At 41.7% G+C, this 20,069-nt stretch overlaps 1 protein-coding gene and 1 long non-coding RNA gene across 2 annotated transcripts in view; both read right to left on the reverse strand.

Annotated features, from left to right (window-relative positions):
• Window positions 1-18,901, reverse strand: part of LOC133122154 (bMERB domain-containing protein 1-like) — a 29,307-nt gene extending 10,406 nt beyond the window's left edge. The window contains exons 1-2 of the mRNA XM_061231926.1: window positions 18,663-18,901; window positions 4,393-4,516 (exon numbers count right to left, since the gene is read on the reverse strand). Of these exons, the coding sequence (XP_061087910.1) occupies window positions 4,393-4,516; window positions 18,663-18,738 (200 nt within the window). The 5' untranslated portion in view covers window positions 18,739-18,901. The remainder of the gene's footprint in view (window positions 1-4,392; window positions 4,517-18,662) is intronic.
• Window positions 11,564-13,159, reverse strand: LOC133122972 (uncharacterized). Its single transcript, XR_009708162.1, has 2 exons — window positions 13,039-13,159; window positions 11,564-11,951 (listed from the first exon to the last, which is right to left on the reverse strand). It is a non-coding gene; the product is annotated as an uncharacterized LOC133122972 (long non-coding RNA).
• Window positions 18,902-20,069: the final 1,168 nt, after the last annotated feature.

The raw sequence follows: 20,069 nt of genomic DNA on the forward strand, positions 1-20,069 counted from the left end.
TTTCCTGGCCCAGCTCCCTGCATCTGTGCTGGTTTCCTCAAGCTCTCTGCTGTTCAGTGTGAAGTTCCCTGTGCTGTACGAAATTAAGTGTTGGCTTCCATGCGCTTGATGTTTATTTTCTGTGTTTACGGCGTTTCATGAGCTGCGTCGTAAAAACATGCAATTATACTGTACTGTAATATTTTTCCGAAGTGGAAGCCAATATTCAAAATCACCCTAGAAAAGTGTTGAACTGAGAATGGTTTATAGAAATGCATTGAAGAACATGAAGCTTTTAGAAATACTGAAACACTGTCCTAAAAGCAATAGTCATTACCTTGATGTGAGATTTGATGAATGCAGCATATAATGAAGATTTCACTGATTGATAAACTCTGGACATGGAATGGCACTGGACTGATGCAGTAGCCCACTGATGGAGTGGTGCTGTACACTGAGATAATGTGAGATACACACATGACCATTGAACAACAATAAGCTACCTCAGTAAATATCACACTGCACAAATTCATAATGTGTAAAATCTCAGTCACCGTAATTCACCCTAGACACGGCTGTCTGCCAAGCAATGAAGCAACTGAAACTAATATATGTGCCTATTTAACTTTTTTTATTATGTTTTTTTCTTGCCAATTATCTGACAACCAAAACTTTATGTGGACAACAGATTCCTGTTTCATTGTCCGAATATATAATAACTGTCATAAGGCTCCTTTAGCAGAAAATTTAATAAAAAAGCAAACACTTCCAGATGGTGCTGAGGACAAAAGCTTAACATAACTGGACCTACTGCCAAGATTTAGTATCATCAAAGTGTGTCAGGTTTGTAGTACCAACTGCAATTCCTGTATCGCAGACAGGAGTAGTGTGCATAGTCAGACTCTGAGCAACAGTTTAACCAAGGTTATTTAAAAGTGGTTGTCTCCCCACTGCAGGCTACAGGACATTGTTGGAGATACTATATCGGTACTGTAGGTTGTATTGAATTACCTTGGAATTACAATTAAATTAGTTTTTTTCATATAAATGCAAAATTTCCCTCAAAATTACTCCCTCAATGCACTGTTCCTTTCCCCCACTATTCCAAAAATAATTTTGCTATCATTATTCGCTTATCATTATTTTGAGTCATTTTAGTCATTGTGTTTTTGCTGTTCTAGTGGCTTGATTTGTATTATCTTCACTATCAACCCAGTCTCCATCACAGTGGTTGGACATAGTCTCTGCTCCAGCTCTCTGTGATAACCTGGGATTCATGTCTCTCCCCACAGTGGTATTATGTACAGGGATATTAACACAAAAAAATTAAAAAATATATATAATAAAGACAAATAAAAGGATGTCCTTGATTTCTCCTTCTGGCTTCTACTGTTTTGGCGATTTGGGGTAACACATATAAAAGTATCTTACAACCACTGGTCATACTGCAAAAGAGAGCAATAAGGATTGTGAACAATGTTGGTTTCCAGAATCACACAAACTCTCTTTTTGTACAGCTAAATACATTGAAGTTTATGGATTTGGTCAGTTTCAAAACAGCTCAAATCATATTTAAAGCAAGAAATAATTTACTTCCGGGGAATATACAGAAGATGTTTTTTGAGAGAGAGGGGGGTTATAATTTAAGAGGGGATTTTAAGTTAAAGCAACTTCCTATACATACCACTATGAGAAGTCAGTGGATTACAATCGGTGGGGTCAACCTATGGAATGGTTTGGATTTGGAACTCCAAAAGAGCACTAATATTGTACAATTTAAGAGGTTGTATAAAAACATCATTCTCAATGGTTATAGTGTGGAGGAAAGAGGATTGTTTTTAATTTAGTATTATATCTTTTTTTGTGAACAATACAGTGATCAGAGAGTCTTCACGCTTGTAACATACACCAACGTGGATGCGGGTTATATGTATGTGTATGTACAGTATATGCATGTATATGTGATGTATGTATGCATGCATGAATGCATGTTGGCATGTGTGTATGTGTATGAATGTATGTATGTATGTATGTATGTATGTATATATAAATATATGAGAATATTCAAATAGGTGTGGATAGGTAGGTATAAATAAATAAATTATATATAGCTATCATAATATATAGTAAGCATACAGCGCATTTGGAATTGATTATTGAAATTATGATTAATGAAATAAGGGGGTAGGAGTTAATAAGTCTTTACTTCTTCCTACTCCTTTTTGGACACAGGGGATGAGAAATGATCGCACTTTTATTTATTTTGTTTTTTTTATTTTTTATTTTTCATTAAATATTGTTTGTGGCCTTCATTATGTTTTATTTTGTTTTAATATATGTAAGTTCAAAATAAAGATTATCAAATCAAATTTAAAAAAAACTGTGTCTAAGGAAAATGCAGTTGCCAGACCCAATTAAAACATGTGGCAGTTGAAAATGACAAATTCCCCATCGTTTTTGAATATGTCATTTTTGCGGTCCAAATGGCTGCTGTATGAAGGAATAGACAAGGTCTTCCTCACGGTGACAGTGGCAGTCAGCGCACATTGAAATTTGAATGCCGGACAGCTGGTTATTATGTCTGTGGGTGGTTAAAACAAAAGCAACTCAACTTGAGGCAACAGATGGAAGAGCCCAACCCTACACTACTCCAGCAATAAGTACACACATCAGACGACAGGACAGCAGAAGGCGGTGGGTGTCTGGCTGTCATTACATTGCTGGCTGCGTGAATTTAATAATTCACATTTTCAGATCAATACAAACTATTTATTTGCTGTTAAAATAACCTCATTGATTCTCACATCAAAACATCTGAAATAAATGAACAAAATGTCTGCCGAACAGGAGCCACCTGGAAGGAATATAATTTAATTCCAAAACCGGTTGGATTTAACAGTTTCAATCAACAGACTTGCTCCTATATTGGGAGTGTTGGCAGTAAACCTGGATCAAATCATTATTCCTCCTGCAGAAACATTTCAAATAAAAATCTATTTTTGGCAATATTCCAAACATCATTCTTGTGGTTTTGGCTCTTGACATTAATAACAAAAATTTCTGACCTGCAGGAATGTTTTGAAATTTTATTGTCATCTAAGGACTTAAAGCACAAATTTCAAACTGCTGGAGACAGCTGATATCTTGATCTACACTGTAATTATGCTATCTATTAATATACGTACTGTACATTTCAGAAGCTGCATGTTTGAGAGCCTATGGCTGTAGACCTACCCATAATCCCACAGTGAATCCCACAGCTCGGGCCCGTTTGAGTGACATTCCACAAAGCATTTTAAAGCATATTTAAACACAGGAGGAAATCTCACAAAAGCCCTTCCTGGCTCACTGATGCGAGTGTGCGGTTGGAAATTCAGCTCTGTCAGTAACAGCAGCACTCTGTCTGCTCCCTCAGCCACAGGGAGATTCCACTGCTCATGGGAAACAGAAGTGGTGTTCCTATCCTAGCCGGTCCTTCAGCAGGGAAACACTACAGTATATTTTCTTTACACCTCATTTTAACATGGGTGATGAAGAGCCACAGATCATCACCCATGCTAAGATTCGGATGTTAAGACTCGTATTCATAACGGACGCATTTTCCGTTACCTCTCCCGCAAAGTGGGCCTTCTGCTAGTGAAACGCAGCACAGTCCAATGTACACAAAACACACCTTCACTGCCTCTAAGTGTCTGTGTTTGGAGAAAAGGAGAGAAAACACTGTTTGATGTTTGAAGGTGCAAGGTCAGCAGAGGCGCAGTAGGATTAGGCTTCAGTCAGAGAGACGCTCCCCCCCCCCCCACAGCTCCGCCTGTCAGTTAGGATGATCTTCAGCGCCCTGCCCTTACAGAGTCAAACTCCACCCCCCGACCCCATCATTCTGAGTCACCCATCTACTGTCCCCTCCAGACTCTCCTTCTGATCCATGCTTCCCCTCCTGCTGGGGTCTCCCACACTCCCCTGTGAGGCAGCAGGGCTCCCTCTGTCAGGCTGGTGCACACAGCAGGGCTCCCTCTGTGGGGCAGGTGCCACAGCTCACTGCTGCTGAGGGGTTTGGGTTAACCACCCAAAAACAAACCCACGCAAAAGCACAAACCCTAAACCTATACCTTCTCAAAATAAGCCAAATCCTGTACTCAATGTACTCATGACCCTAACCATAATCCTAGCCATAATAATACATGACCAGATAACACTTACCACCAAGGAAAAGCAGTCATAGTACTCCAACTCTAGCTTTATTCCCGATTTTGGGGGATTGTAGTAATCTACTGTATTATCTTTTTGTGCCTATTTTTACCTTGCAGTGCTTACTGGAGAGGCAGAACGAAGTGATCAAAACATTTCATGCAGCTGATATATGGCTTCAATAGCCTGCGAGCAAGCTTACTGTCATTGGACAAAAACACTCACATGTATCTCAGCTCCGACTCCCTCCTGACCAGGATGTCCCGTATCCTCTCAATTTTGAAAAGCTCGCCTTCGATGTCGTCTATTGTGATGGTAGAGTCTGCCATTGAGACAACATCTTCTTCTGCTGTTCGACAAGAAAACAAAGAAGTACTGTTACTTCACTCATACAATGCCAGGTTTAAGAGACAAGGACAGGCCATGGTGAGTGCTATCTTTGTCCAACCCAGATTAAATTAAATCCTTACTCGTTGGTCTTTCTTAAGTTATAGAGTATCAGTATTTCAGAGTTATGTACTGCATGAACAGCCATCATTTTGTGCAGCTGCTTGGTACGCAAGAATAAGGCAAAAGAAGGAAAATATTTCAATACAATTATCTGACAACCAAAACATTTCAATGCATTCCATACCACACTGCTTGCTTTGAAGGAACAGAACTGCTTGTTTGTGGAAATGTCTCCACATCGAACTTAATTGCATTCCCCAAGATCCCAAAGTGAATCTGATATATTCATTGAGACTGCCCTCGCCCCATTGATTTTCTGCAGTAGATTAATAATTCCAAAGATGCTGTGGGAACTAGAATCTTTAACCTGAAGGCGAAAATATTATTTGTGTAAATTATTTGAGGATTGCTGTTACAAATCCCTTTTGTTGGGGCCCTATTGAGTGCTACTTACAGTATACACACATTCAGCAGTATAAAAACTTTATAATATTTATATCAGTGTCTCTGTTATAAATTAAGTTACATTCCCAGTGAAAATTATGCATGCAGACAGTTGGCTATGACATGGAAAACACCTGGCTGGATAATAATTTGATCTGTTTCTGAATATTACGTAACACGTCTCCCCTTCTACCATTCTGCAGAAATGTAAGCAGAGTGTACTCTTTGGAGGTTTCAAACAGATGTTATATATTTAGGAGGGCCATAGACAGTAGTAGTTTGACAGCTTCTTCTAATGTGATACCAAAATGTGTCAGACAGAATTGTAGGGCACTGCAACGGACACAGGAGTAGGTTGATGTGCATACATTTCACAAAGTGCTTATAGTGGGGGGGACAACCTCTCATAATGGCTGTTGGTCGGTCTTGGATGAAACAGCTATGTGCTAGGATTAAACAGGTAGCTCAGAAGCAAATTTTGTCAGCCTCCAAGTAGCTGGCCCCTATACAAGATGACAGGTAAGCCTGAACTTGAGAGAAAAGTGCGAAAGAGCAGGCTAATTGGTGCTTATCGGGCCCAGTCTGGGATGAATGGGCACTGATGCTGAACTGAAGGGGACTCCCAAATGAATGCATGAAATCTGGCCTCAGATCTGACTGTGAACTGCTCATTTTCTGCTCCACAGACTCCACAGAATGGGACAATTTTTAAGAAGAATTTTCCCCATTAAAACCAAACAAATACACATTTACATGATTGTTCACAGACTAGGGCAAATCCAGAAGCACGTGAAATTGCGATAAGCAGGTGTTTTATTTATCTCTACTCATTTTGGTGTGTAATATGTGTGTCATTTGGGGAACTATCCTGCCTCAAGCCTCAGCTCAAATATAGCATCACATAGTTAAGAGGGAAAATAATTAGACATTCACAAAGTATTATACAAGTACTGAGAACAAAATGTGCCCAGGCCAGTCGATTTTGCAGAGTATTTACTTGAAGTAAAACTAATTATGTAAATGATATGACTGGAAAATTGGGATAGACTAAGTATAATCAGTCTGGAGAGACACGGCAAGTGATAATAAAGGCATGTTAGATTGGTTCTAGGCCATCTCACTGTATATCCAAGCAAATATTTTTTACATTGCCAAACTTAGCCATTGATTTACAGTTTTTCTCTGGGAGGGATTGTCATGTAGAAAATCCATCCATCCATCCATTATCCTAACCCGCTTATCCTGAACAGGGTTGCAGGGGGGCTGGAGCCTATCCCAGCATACTTTGGGCGAAAGGCAGGAATACACCCTGGACAGGTCGCCAGTCCATCGCAGGGCACACAAACCATTCACTCACACACTCATACCTACAGGCAATTTAGACTCTCCAATCAGCCTAACCTGCATGTCTTTGGACTGTGGGAGGAAACCGGAGTACCCGGAGGAAACCCACACTAACACGGGGAGAACATGCAAACTCCACACAGAAAGGCCCCGGCTGACCGGGATTTGAACCCAGGACCTCCTTGCTGTGAGGCGGCAGTGCTACCCACTGCTACCCATGTCAATTCCAATTTGTAATTATGGATGCCAAAGATATCTCAACAACTACAGTATAGCAGCTAAGCTAATGCTCTCATTAGAATTTAAACCAGCTCTCCCCAGCTGCTCAGAAGTGCACACAATTATCTTTTCTTATTCATTTCCCACCAAACTTTCCTATTGAAGTTTCACAGCCTCGCATTGGAACTCCCAAAACAGCACATATTCATCAAAGACCCGGCAGAATCCCTTCTTTTCTTGCGTTTAGACAGTGCTCATTAAGCCACAAGATAAAGACGTATACTTACACTTCCCCCTGGATTATACAGGAAAACAAAAACAGTTTTGCTGATGTAAAGAAGTACATCATTTGTAGACATGGCGGCGGGAGGTTTGACACAGCGTGTCATTTCTGTCACTGCACTGCAAGTTCACTTCTGAATGGCAGCCTGCAAACTGATGTGTCACACCAGGCTATTTATTCAGGCATCAATGTCTCCAAAAGATCCACGCAGAATCCTCCTGTAGCAGGCCAAAATGAACTCGGCTTTTTAGCATAAGAAAAATAACTGAAGCTCTAAACTGAATAAAAAAGGTTTACAGTATAGTATTTTCTTTCAGTGGCTATATATGTGTACAGTAATATAACTAAAAATAATGACTGCCTGGGTTTAATGTTGAACTAAAGCATTCAGTGCCCCCCACTTTCATCAAATTTATATTATGCTAAATGCAGGGTTTTTTTCCTATGGACACATTATACTAAATGTGATGCAGATTTTACTTACACAAATGTATTTAATTAATCTTCCCCCAAGAGATCTATGTGTCATCTATGTGAGTAAGAATGTGTGCTCATTTTGATTAACTTTTAACATCACCACATGACTATGAACCCTATACAACTGAAACGTCATAACAAAATCAATACAAGTGTGTTTGCTCTTTTTTTACCATTATACTCAATGATAATCAACTCTAAATGTAAGGACTTGTAAGACGAGTGGCATTTCATGAAGTACGGTAGTGCAGTAGTTTTAAAAGTGATGAAAGCAGTTCTCAGGTCACTTTATTGGTTTTCAGTCTGCACCCATTCAGATGAACATTGCTGGAGAAACTGCACTTGTCTTGCAGGGTTTTCATCTGAGATGGAAACACACACTCTGCCTTGAGTGCTTCTTCATAAAACAGGAGCCTGGTAAAGGCCCATGCACAGGAATGTGAGAGATGCTCTCTTCTGTAATCTGTGTCTGAGATACATGGAATATTACACCAAATACATCCCTCTGCTCTGATTCAATCTGCGGAGGTACCTGCACTTCAGCTCACTCACTGTACTGTACCTCTATACCTGTGCAAAATGGTCCAGGGCCACACAATCATTTATATATATATTCATATGTAGGGCGAGGGTAGTAGCCTCTCGTCGGAGGCCAGCTGGGGCAATTCCCGCTAGTACTGGCAGGTGGAACACGGGGGTGGGCTTCAGGCAGCCAGTTATGGTCCGAAGAGTTTTATGTTTATAGCTATGTCGACCTTCCTGGCATGTGGGCTTCTGCACCAGGCTGGGGCACAGTATTCAGCTGCGGAGAAGACCAGGGCTTGCGTGAAGATTCGCAGCACCTTGGCGGATGCACCCCAGCTAGTACCGGCGAGACGTCGGTCCTTCTTCAAGGTGTTGTTTGAAGGAGAGTGTCCTATCCAGACATACACCAAGGTACTGCTGGAATTGCAGGCGCTTGTTGTCGACGAATACATCCAGTTCCCTTTTTGCTTCGCTGTTGTTGAGGTGGTAAGCTGCAGACACAGTCTTGTCAATGCTAAGCTGTAGGCGCCATTTGCGCAGGTAGACTGCCAGGATCCCCATGTCCAGGTTTAGGCCGTCTTCCATCGCCTCCCAGGTTGGTCGTCGCATCATGATGGCCAGGTTATCAGCGTAGCCATATTTCCGGGATGTTATCTCCGGTGGATCGTAGATGTATATGTTGAACAACATCGGTGCGAGGACAGACTCCTGCGGAACGCCATTCCTCAGCCTCCTGAGCCTGCTGCATTGTCCATCACTGGTCTGTAAGGTGAAGCTGCGGTTCATCAGCATCTCCATGATAAACTTCACCATATGCCGGTCGGGGATGGTCTTTAGTAGCTTTAGGTGGAGTCCACGGTGCCAGACGGTGTCATAGGCAGCTGTGGGATCCAGCAACACTACTCCAGCCTTCTCTTTTTGCTGGAAGCGTTCCTCAATATCTTGAGTGAGCAGTGTCACCTGGTCGACCGTTGACCGTTCGCAACGGAAACCGGCCTGTTCCTGTGGGAGTTGTGGGTCCACTACTGGCTCGATGCGGCTATGGATCATCCTCTCCAAGATCTTGAATGGGACGCAGAGCAGTGAAATGGGTCTGTAGGACTTCAGCAGGTTTGTTTGGCTTTGGAAGGGCTATGACAGCAGCACGGCGCCAGATCTTAGGGAGCTTGGACCTCCGGAAGCATGCTGAGTAGAACGAGCAGAGCCATGCGGATGTTTTTGCACTCTGGTGGGTCACAAACTCAGGGTGGATGTAATCATGGCCTGGTGCCTTCCCTTGTTTGAGTTTGCTTGTGGCCGCCTGGAGCTCAGCTGTTGTGAAGTCTCGTGACAGGTTAGCATCCACACTGGCTGCCCTACACAAGGAGGATACCTTGTGTGATGTTGTGCGGGCAAAGTTTTTATCTGCACCCATTGTGCCGTTCTTAAGGAGCTGGGACGCGATGGAATTTGCTGTTACTGGGCACTTGGGGGCCGATGCTGGGCACTTGGGGGCCGATGTTGTTCTGCCTGTCAGCTGGTTGATTGTCCACCATGCCTTGCGACTAGAGTGGGTGAAGTCAATTGACTCCACAACTTCAGTCCACCTTGTCCTTTGGGTGGCGTCCAGCTTCTGCAGGAGTGCCGTTGCAGACTCATCCACTTCTTCCCTGGAGCTCGCCTGCTGGTGGACATGCAGGAGGCAGCTGCACTCTTCATCCCAGCCTCGGGGAATGGTTTTCCTTGCTGCCCCAAGCAGTACTTCGCAGTAGGCTGCGTACCTGGTGTCCACATCGGCAGTATCTGGGTCTGGGAGGCAGACTGATTTTCTTTCCGTCTCCTCAGTGAATGACTGCCAGTTTGCCTTTCGAAAGTTCCATCTCCTGACGGGTTTCCCTGCTACTGGCTGCACCAGAGACGGAAGTTTTATGACCGATCGGACGGTCGATGGTGTGAGCGGGGGAACCTTTCCAGAACTCGTCTCACTGGCTTTTGGGCCGTGTGACACACAGCGAAGGCCAGGTCCGGGTTGGTGTGGGTATGTGTAAATATCTTCCATGTTTGTATGCATGTATGTTCTAATGACCTTGATATGCACTTCTTTGTTACTTTGGATATAAGCATCTGCTAAAATAAAATGTCATGACATATTTTTTTACACGTGTACTGTAAATTGCCATGAAAAATGCGGCTTTTTATAATAGTCTAGGACTTTGGGTTTGACTTGTTTCAATGAGATGCCATTACTCTTTGACCCCTGGGCTGTACTTAAGGAGTAAAAGCATGTAAAAGTATGAAATCACAAAGCCTTATGGCGACCAGTCTCATTCTTTTGTATGAATGATGTGCTATTGGCTTTGCAAGAGCCACACAGCCTCAGGCCTGAAGTCCCATCAGCTCCCACCACAAGAGAAAGGAAGTAAGCTCAATCCTCCATTGTGGATACACAGTGCAAGCATATTTGCTTCAGTGGCCAGTTAAATCCATTTGCTGCCATAGAAAATGCCACTGATCTTTGATTGTAGCAGGACTTTTATTGTAGGAATTTGCAAAAGCTTTGTGAATCAATTTTACATCATATCACATTCTTGCTAAGTTTAAATCCTGATGAGACTACGAATGATTACAGTGATAAAAATGTAACAAATAATTATCCCTTCCGCACTAGTGATGTGATACATTCTAAACTCCCTCTACTGAATTTGGACTGTTGGGCTTCAGTTATATTTCATGTTATAGTTGGAACAATTTGAAAAAAATCTTAAACATGACAAATTTATCGTAATTAATAAGGTAACTCATGACCCGGTATCTGAAGTAAACCTCTGTTCTGTGCTTTCATTGCTATTATACTACCGTTCCATTCTCATTCGATGTTTGTAACTTGTCAACGGTCTTGTTGGGTAACTTTGAATTTTATGTCAAGCCCCCTGTTGCGATTTCAATCTCAGTTGGGTATTCCTGGTAAAACAAGGCTACCAGTGTTTGAACCCTAAGCAAGAACCACATTATCTCTTTCTCTAAACATACTGTAGTGTTGTGGATATTACAGCATATCAAATTTAAATCTCTTGATAAAGGAAGCTACAATGTGAATTATTAATATAAAATAGAGTTATTAGAGACACAGAGATACTTGCCCCAATTCTGTAAAAGCATACTGCAAAAAACATTTTTCAGGATTTGACATTATCCTTACAGCAGAGCTACGGAAACAAATAATGGCTTCCAATAATATTCCAACAATATTAATATTTCACACACCAGAGAGCATGGTACTCTCATGATAGATCTCCACTATCATCTGGGAGCATGAACTATTGACTTTTTCTAAGGGCACATTGAACAAAGAGAAATTCTGTACCCTCACAGGAATTGTTTATATATGATTCAAGAATTGTGCCAGGCAAGATCTATACGGGGAATCTTAGCTGGTCGGAACACAGGCAACACTTTGAACACAATACCTTAACTATTACACAGTCCAAAGCACTATGCCATGCAATGACACATCCAAACAAAACAAAAGGAGCAGTAATGGATTCTCATGAGTCATTCGATTCAAATGTCGCAAAGAGGGAAAGCAAACTAAAACTGATTCATATTTACACGCTGTGTGGTATTTTGTAAAATATTAAAGCAAGGACCTGTGGAAAATTAATAACAAACACAACAGAAAGGAAATAATATGTTTAATAAGTTATATATAATACGTTTAAGAGGATATTCCTGAAAAAAGCAGCATATAACCTGTAACCTTTCCTTGAGTTGCATTGCTGCAGATAGCCCAAGCAGCAGAGCTGTGCAGAACAGGTCAGCTGGTGTTGGAGAAATTGCTGGCGACACGTTGATTTTGAAATGCCAGGATGCCTTTCCCAGAACACATCTCACATGGCGGGAGCCACGGTGTTCCCAGCCTTCGGTCTCCATTACCCATCAGCACTTTCTGCAGCGCGCTCCGCTCAGCGGGGTGTTCTGACTCCTGAACCGGGCCACATCGGTGCGAGATGCACGCGCTGTGCCGTGTGGACCCTGCCTCCGTCCACAGCACACACACCTTGCGCTGTGGGACACACGGCACAGGTGTCATGTAGCACCCAACACCACCTCCATTTACAGCACCACCTGTACCTGTGTGCTGTCAGACACAGACTGGATACACAGACACCACCTCCACTTACTGCACCACCTGTACCTTGTGTGCTGTCTGAGACACAGACTGCATACACAGACACCACCTGTACCTGTGTGCTGTCTGAGACACAGACTGCATACACAGACACCACCTGTACCTGTGTGCTGTCTGAGACACAGACTGCATACACAGACACCACCTGTACCTGTGTGCTGTCAGACACAGACTGCATACACAGACACCACCTGTACCTGTGTGCTGTCTGAGACACAGACTGCATACACAGACACCACCTGTACCTGTGTGCTGTCTGAGACACAGACTGCATACACAGACACCACCTGTACCTGTGTGCTGTCTGAGACACAGACTGCATACACAGACACCATCTCTTTCATTTACCCCTTTTTAACCCCCATAAGGCACTGTTAGGCTATCATTACAGTTATTGATCATAAATGAACCTTTAAATAAATAACTGTATATAAAATTACACCCACAAGTAAGTCTGAACTCAAAAGCCATTGCATTGCATTCCACCATATCTATTAAAAGCTAACTATATGTGAACAAGCTTGCGCAGATTCACTGCTTTAATTTGAATATTTCTTTAAAATGCAAACTGACAAAAGTTCAAATAGTTATACATTGAACAGGGAACACACACATATCTGTTTAAAACCTAGCAAGTTATTCAAATGTAATTAAAACCATTATGCTTCTATATTTCAATACAGAACTTGAGATGCAATTATGCCTCCTGCTGCTCAATTGAGGACAAGCTTATTTTATCCACTGTCACCTCCGCTAAAGAAGTGGAAAGTCCACGGATCAGAATGTGCTGCCATGCGTTGCTTTTGCCCATGAACTCAGCCAGCTGATTGCACTAATTAGTTCTATCTCCCTGCTGAAGAATTGCGCTAATTAGCAGATACAGCTGATTGGAACAGGAGACTGGGCATGACTTTAACTTCTAAAGCTGGATTTTACACACTGCCTTCGTATATTTACTCACCGTAAAAAGCAGCTACACTGCTGCTACACAAGCTATCCTCTATCCCAGTGTTACTCAACTCCACGTCCTGCGGGCCTCAGTGTCTGCAGGTATTTGCTCCTACCATGCACTACACCACCTGATTTCACTAATTATTTTATCTGTTTGGTTCAGATAATGAGCTAATTAGTGAAATCAGCTGGTGTAGCGCACATTTGAAGCAAATTCCTGCAGAGCAGGGGTGCACAACTCTGGTCCTCGAGGGTTGGGTCTCCGTACTGGTTTTTGTTCCAACCAATTGCCTTGTTTTTAATTTGCTGACAGCTCTGTAAATCACCCTGGTTCAAGCCTGTTCTTGTACACAGTAAGATCTTGAGGATACACTTGCAGTCTGCAGCTGTAGCCGGTACTCATACACATGTCAGATAAGATATGATTGAATCAATTAAATAATTAAGTTGGCACAAAATCCTGAAACGGATTGGCCCTTGTTGTGCACCCTTGCTGCAGACACTGTGGCACGCAGGACTGCACTGCTCTATCCCAGGGGTCGGCAACCCTGGTCCTGGAGAGCCGCAGGGTGTGCTGGCTTTCGTCTCCGCCTTAAAATAAGCAACCGATTCAGACCCAAGAAACCAGGTGAGGTGAGTTAACTGTGTAATCAACGGCTTTCATTGATCAATTAATGCCAAGCAACAACGAAAGCCAGCACACCCTGCGGCTCTCCAGGACCAGGGTTGCCGACCCCTGCTCTATCCTCTTCATCGCATTATGTACATTATGTACCCCCCCCCCAAAATAAACAAAAAAAACCCAAAAACAAACATATTGTTTATCCCAATACTGATGAACTACTACGCTCTCATCATTTAACTTGCAGGATAACAGGATAAACTCATTTTATGTTGTTTTTGTTTCAATAATTCCCAGCAAAAGGAGGATTGTTTTCCACTGACTACCCACCCCCGTCCCTCACTGTCATTTAAAAGTGCATTCCCCTGCTGCCACACACCCACTGCAGAGCAACCTTCAAAGTGTCTGTACAGAAAAGAGCCAAAGGAACCGCATGAGATGCAAGGATACGTGACTTCTTGAGTTCCTGAATTATTTCAGACCTCTTTGAGCTGCCAGCCCTGATGGAAATCCAAAGTACCGAGCTCAGCCAAATGAGACTGCGATCAGCCACAGTCTCCCAGCACAATGTGCTGAGGCACTTTTAATGAAGGTGGTGTCCCACTGCGCAAAGGACACACAGATATCTCAGACAGGGGGCTAATGAAGCCGGTCTCCTGGGACAGAGGCAGGCCCTGACCGGATTTGTACTGAATGCTGCTGAAAACAAATTATTTCATGATCATTAAAGACAAACGCAAAAACAAGTCGGGAGACTTGTCTCTCAGACAAACCAAACCTAAGGCCTAATCCAACAATGGACAATGATGGCTTTAACTGCGGATAAAAATGTCCACCAAATAAATCTGAAAAGCATTTTGGAATAGAAATACTGTTCCTGTGCCAGAAAAAGCTAAGTCTTTTCTCAGGTCTTTGAATTCAACTTTCTAATGACATTGAGCAAAATGTCAGAATCACTGATTTTATAGATAGATAGATAGATAGATAGATAGATAGATAGATAGATAGATACTTTATTCATCCCGAGGGAAATTTTTGTATTTTATATTACATTTTATAGTTTTATAGACAGTTTCTTATTTCTCAGCTTTGTTATGGCTTTCTTGACTTTCATTGGCACAGCTATGGTCCTCAACTACTAATAACAGAATACATAGGCAATCAAAAGCCTAGAATCAAGACTGGATACTGCAAGCTTTCTTATATATGCACCAAGGAAGCAATTGAATGCTCAAAAACACCTGAGAAACCAACTGTCCAATTACTTTTGGTCCCCTAAAACATGCCTTGTGTATTGGGTATAAAGAGCCAAGATTATGTTCTTCAACTCTTAAATCCAGAATTGTATTTGTGCCCTTTGTTTAAGAGACCAGGACTGAAAGGGTTAATGATTTAAAACTGCACAGTAATTAAAATGTTTGCATTGAGTGATATTGATAATCTGACATTAAGAGCTAATACTGTAAATATGGTGAAGCTTTTATGGAAGACTCTTCAGGGCCTGTGGGCAGTGTCCATTGGCCGTGGGGGCACTAGATTGGAATGGCCTGGATGTCTGCCATGGACTTTGTCTAAAGCTGCAATTAAATTTTCACCAAATTCACAGTCTCCATATCATGCACACTTTGCACCTTGCTTCCAATATAAAAATATATTGCCTCTTTAGTTCCTGTAATCTGGTTGAAAATAAATAGTGAGTGGGTCTTTGTTTTTTCAGTCACACTCTGGCCTTTTAAAAATGAAAATTTTGAGAAAAAGCTAATGCTATGACTGCAACTGATGTGTGAAAGCAAATTTGGCAGTCACAATGGCCAGTCCTTCTCATCAGGGCAATGAAAGGAATTTGATTCATATGAAAGAGCTAACAAAAGGTGGACAGGTTTTGATTGAAATTGCATGATTGTGTCAAGAATTGCAAGAGAAAAAATAAGACAGATGAAAACCTCTTCATTGAGAATTATCAACATTAATGTGTGTCATAAAATGCTTTATCATGAATTATACTTTATGAAACACGAATGGCTTTGATTAATCTTTTTTTTAATGAAAAATGCAAATGTGGAATATTTTTGTGCTGTGTAAAGCCAGAGAACACAGTTGGGAGTTTATCATTTACACCAGTAGTACAACACACACAAAGCATTCTGCCATTTGAAAAGGCAAATTACACTACTATTCCATAATAAATTAAGCTTTCTTTGTATTTATCCTCCACAAACTGACTAATATCAGTTGGAGCCATAAATCAGTGAAATAATAAACAAAAAACCTTGAGTATGATAGGCCAGCACATTAATCATTACCATGGCCACAACACAAAGGGAAGGATATATATATATACTGTAATGCTATGTATAAAATATAAGCTTAAACTGAAAATGGTATCTTGACTGGAAATATAAAATCTTACCTTATTTTCTCTTAATATGTAGACACAGATGTCAAAAAGCAAAGATTAAATGAAATAACATTTCATGGGGAGAATTCTCCACTAAATGTCTGAAAGTCCCTCTCCACTGAACGATGAACAGCCAGTTTATTTACAAATTCTATTATTTTCCTGATAAACAGGAATTTGTATAATTTTATAATTTGCACGTTATGTAAATATTAAAAAGTACATAGAGTTGGTAATTCCCCAGAATGCACCTTGAAGCTGTCCAGATGTCTTCGGTCTGGTAGCAAATGGCATGCAACCTGCTGAGACAGATTACTGTTCAAAAACCTTTCCTGTCACTGGGCCCTGCAGTGTACTGTAATGCCCTGGAATATAGATACTCAGCAGATTGGACTGCATGATTCTGTAAGAAAGGAATCTTCAGATATTCACCCTCGCATCCAAATCCAGCATTCTTTTCTCCTGGGTAATTAACTGAACAATTAGCGCTACTGATTGGCCAGAGTGTCTTCACACCTGACTCCCAGGTACAGGGAGGGTGGAAAAGCAGCATTTATCCGCCCTTGAGGACCCTGATTTAATGATACCTGCTCTATTACATTTTACAAGTGCATATTGCATTCCAGTGCAGTTAGCCCCAGCAGACTATTAGCAACACGGCAATATCCCATTCACGGTTTGAATGTTAAAAGACCCAAAAGGCTGAGGTGTAATATGGGCACCCATTCAGAAAAGTGCTCTTCATTCTGGGTGTTTGCAGTTTTTATTCCGCAACAGTGCGTCATATATAAATGGGATGGTTCTACAATGAATTCATAGATGAGATGGTGATGTGCACCTTCGGTGCTCTTACAGGAAGACAGAGGAAGGGAATCGGGTGCAATCAAATTAACTACCATCTCAAAAATAGCCTGTCCAAACAACACGAAGCATGGAGAGCAAACTGACTCGGTGTCTAGCATAGTCCAGCGTAATAGGATAGGGTTTGTGCGCGTCTGTCAGCGCAGGCTGGCGTACATTTCCTCACAGTAAACAAAGAGTAGCCTATGGATCAGATTTACTGAGCCTTTGTGGGGGATTAATACAAGGCTAAAGGCAAGCAGGTCTCAACTTTGGATCAAAGCCATTGATGGAAATCCCCAAAACAGCATAACTTTGGATCAAATGTGAGAGACCTGGCATGGCTGCTAGAATCAGACCTCATCAGTATCCCAAAATTTGCCATAGAAAGCAAGGCATAGCTTATGGTGAAATGAACAGTAACTGTAGAGACTCTGGAATAAAAATGCAAATTTGAGAGCGTGGCGTGAGAAGGAATGCCGTGTCATTACGGGGAAGATGACACAGATTAAAATATGACAGTTTCTCGGTGAATTTATGATAAATGCACTGCACGCACATACAGTGCGTGACTGAACCATGATGGCTATGAGTTGAAGGATTTACAAACAAATTTCACAGGCAGGAAGAACCTCGATCGAGCCCTTCAACTGAAGCTTTGACTGCTGACAGCCATTGTTTGCACAGTGCTGGGGAAAGCACAGAGGATGAAAGTAGAACATCAGGGGACATCTGTAGGACTATTTCTTCAAGAGTAAAACTGCCATCAGCCCCCCCCCCCACCCCCACCCCCCATATGCACCAATCACATGTAATGTATTACATTTAAGAATACACAAAACAAAACAAACGGTCTGAAGAACTCAGTTCCATTTCATATCCGACAGAAATGTGGAAGACCCAATGATTCTTCTAGACCACAGAGACAATGCTGTATGTTGGCATACTGTACGTGCACGCTTAGGCTTTCACAGTAGTACAGGGGAGTCCTAATCATGGTCCAAACGGTCATTGTTTCATTTCGCATGGCTCACAGTATTCTAACCACACGTTTTGATTTGAATGTAAATAATTTATAGGTTCATGAAACTTTAAATCATAAGTTCAATGCGCTTTGAAAGTGTACAGTTATAGATGCCTAACAAGTCCTAACGATCGGTAGTTCCGCGGGCGCGCGCGCGCTGACTTGATACACCCACCATTAACACCCCCCATTGCACCCACGCCGCAATGTATTTTTTCAATTGTAATGTATATCACACAAGAGGAGAAAAGTTTCTGTTACTCCATTTTGCATGTATACTCCACGTTCATATATATCGCATATCCGTCGTACTATTGCTCTCTACATTGACATATAGTAGATACGCGTGCGTAATTACCCAGTCCGAGCGCATCACACAATCGTACGATAAACAAAAAAAGACAACTCAGTCATAGATGTAACAGCTTAGTCTTGCATTAAGAAGTTAAAGTACTTCTCAAAGGAAAATTGTGCCATATGACAGAAGAATGTATTTGACATAGAAGGGACATCGCATGCACAGGTGAAATGCCTGCAATGTCTTATGACCAAATGTCTCTGCAAAGACGGGCAGGTGACGGATAACGGATAACTTGAAGTTATAAAAAGCTCCGAACATTATATTAGGGTCCATCGGACATGTTCCACGCCATGCGTAACCAAATGCATTATCTGTATCAGGTTCATGTCCCTTGTAAAAAGAACACATTCAAGACATCTTTAATCTATTTGAGAATGTTACCCATATACCTGCTTTTGCGGTCTCTGCGTTCCATGTTGTGCATTCCAGAGATCCATAATGCACGGAGGTTTGTTCCTTATCCATTTCTTCTCAGTTTGTGCGAACAGCTGTTAATGCTTGAGGTATTATAAAACAGTACAAATGGAAAAGCTTGAATGTTTCTAGCGCGTACGGAGAAACCAGTCGGTTATCTTACAATCCATTGTTTGAAGCGGTGAGTAGACGACTAGCCGCGTCGGCTACAACGTGCAGGTGTTATCCTCAGTTCGGCTGTTCATTTAGGTCTGTGGGATACGGGACTGTGAGTATCTTTCCACTATATGAGACATTAACTCAAAGTTAAGTAATGGCGCCACCTTGTGAGATAAACGCGATATAATAACTAAAGGGCAAAGAGATGCAGTAATTTTGAATGGCCGAAGATAAATGTCATAACCTATATATTACCTATATAAGCCTGCGTGGTGGACTTTCAAATAACGAAAATAAACTGGGTGGAAAAGGCGCAGATCATTGAATCATGATGGTAAAAAAGAAAAGAAAATAATCTCTACTGTTCTCCACGACTAAGGCAACGCAAGTGAAATAACATGAAGATCGGTTTCCAGGAGCCTGGTTGATCTGTTGCACTTGACACACATTGATACACTTGTTACGCATGCCGGCGATGGCTGCATTGAAAAATAGTGGGAAAAGTACAGTGGAAAACATAGTTTTCAACCCCCGTATCTATATACCACGTCCTGGAGTGAGTTATTGTTTTTATATTATAGGCACAATTATTTTCTATTAATAATGTCATTACCAGAATAATTTACAAGAAAGTAGTTCTTTCAGCATGCCAGGTGGTTGCTTTGCAACGTTAGTTTACTAACATTGTTCTGCCATACTCGCGAGCTATTTACTCGCGAGTTATTTTATCAATGCTATTAACCAATCAACAAGACCCTTTATACACGTGTCCAACCCCAACAACTGAAGAACACAGGCCACAGAAGTAGCCAGACAGCACTGCTTGTCAGAAACATAGTCCCTTGTGATCTTGTTTTCAAAGGGCATAGACTTCCTTGGTTCTGAGTATAAGACATCAGGTCAAAGCTGATTTAATCTACCCAAAAACATGTCCTGGGAGGAAGCTCAAGCCTCAGCAGGTACCTAAAACATGATCTGGTACTTCAGGGCTTGACGCATTCAGAGAATGGGCATCTGGGACTTATTAAGTCTACATCATAACAACAAAACTAGGAAAGACAATCTGCTCACACAACCTATCCTTCAACTCTGTTCCCCTCATATCCTGGGATAGTTCTATTTAAACAGCTGGGCGAAATAAGTAATGAGTATACTACAGCAGTGAGAAATGGCATCACATCTGTTTGCAAATAAGCTCGTTTTTCATCATATTTAATGTCTGT

The sequence above is a fragment of the Conger conger genome, chromosome 2, assembly GCF_963514075.1.
Source record: "Conger conger chromosome 2, fConCon1.1, whole genome shotgun sequence".
NCBI classification, from domain to species: Eukaryota; Metazoa; Chordata; class Actinopteri; order Anguilliformes; family Congridae; genus Conger; species Conger conger.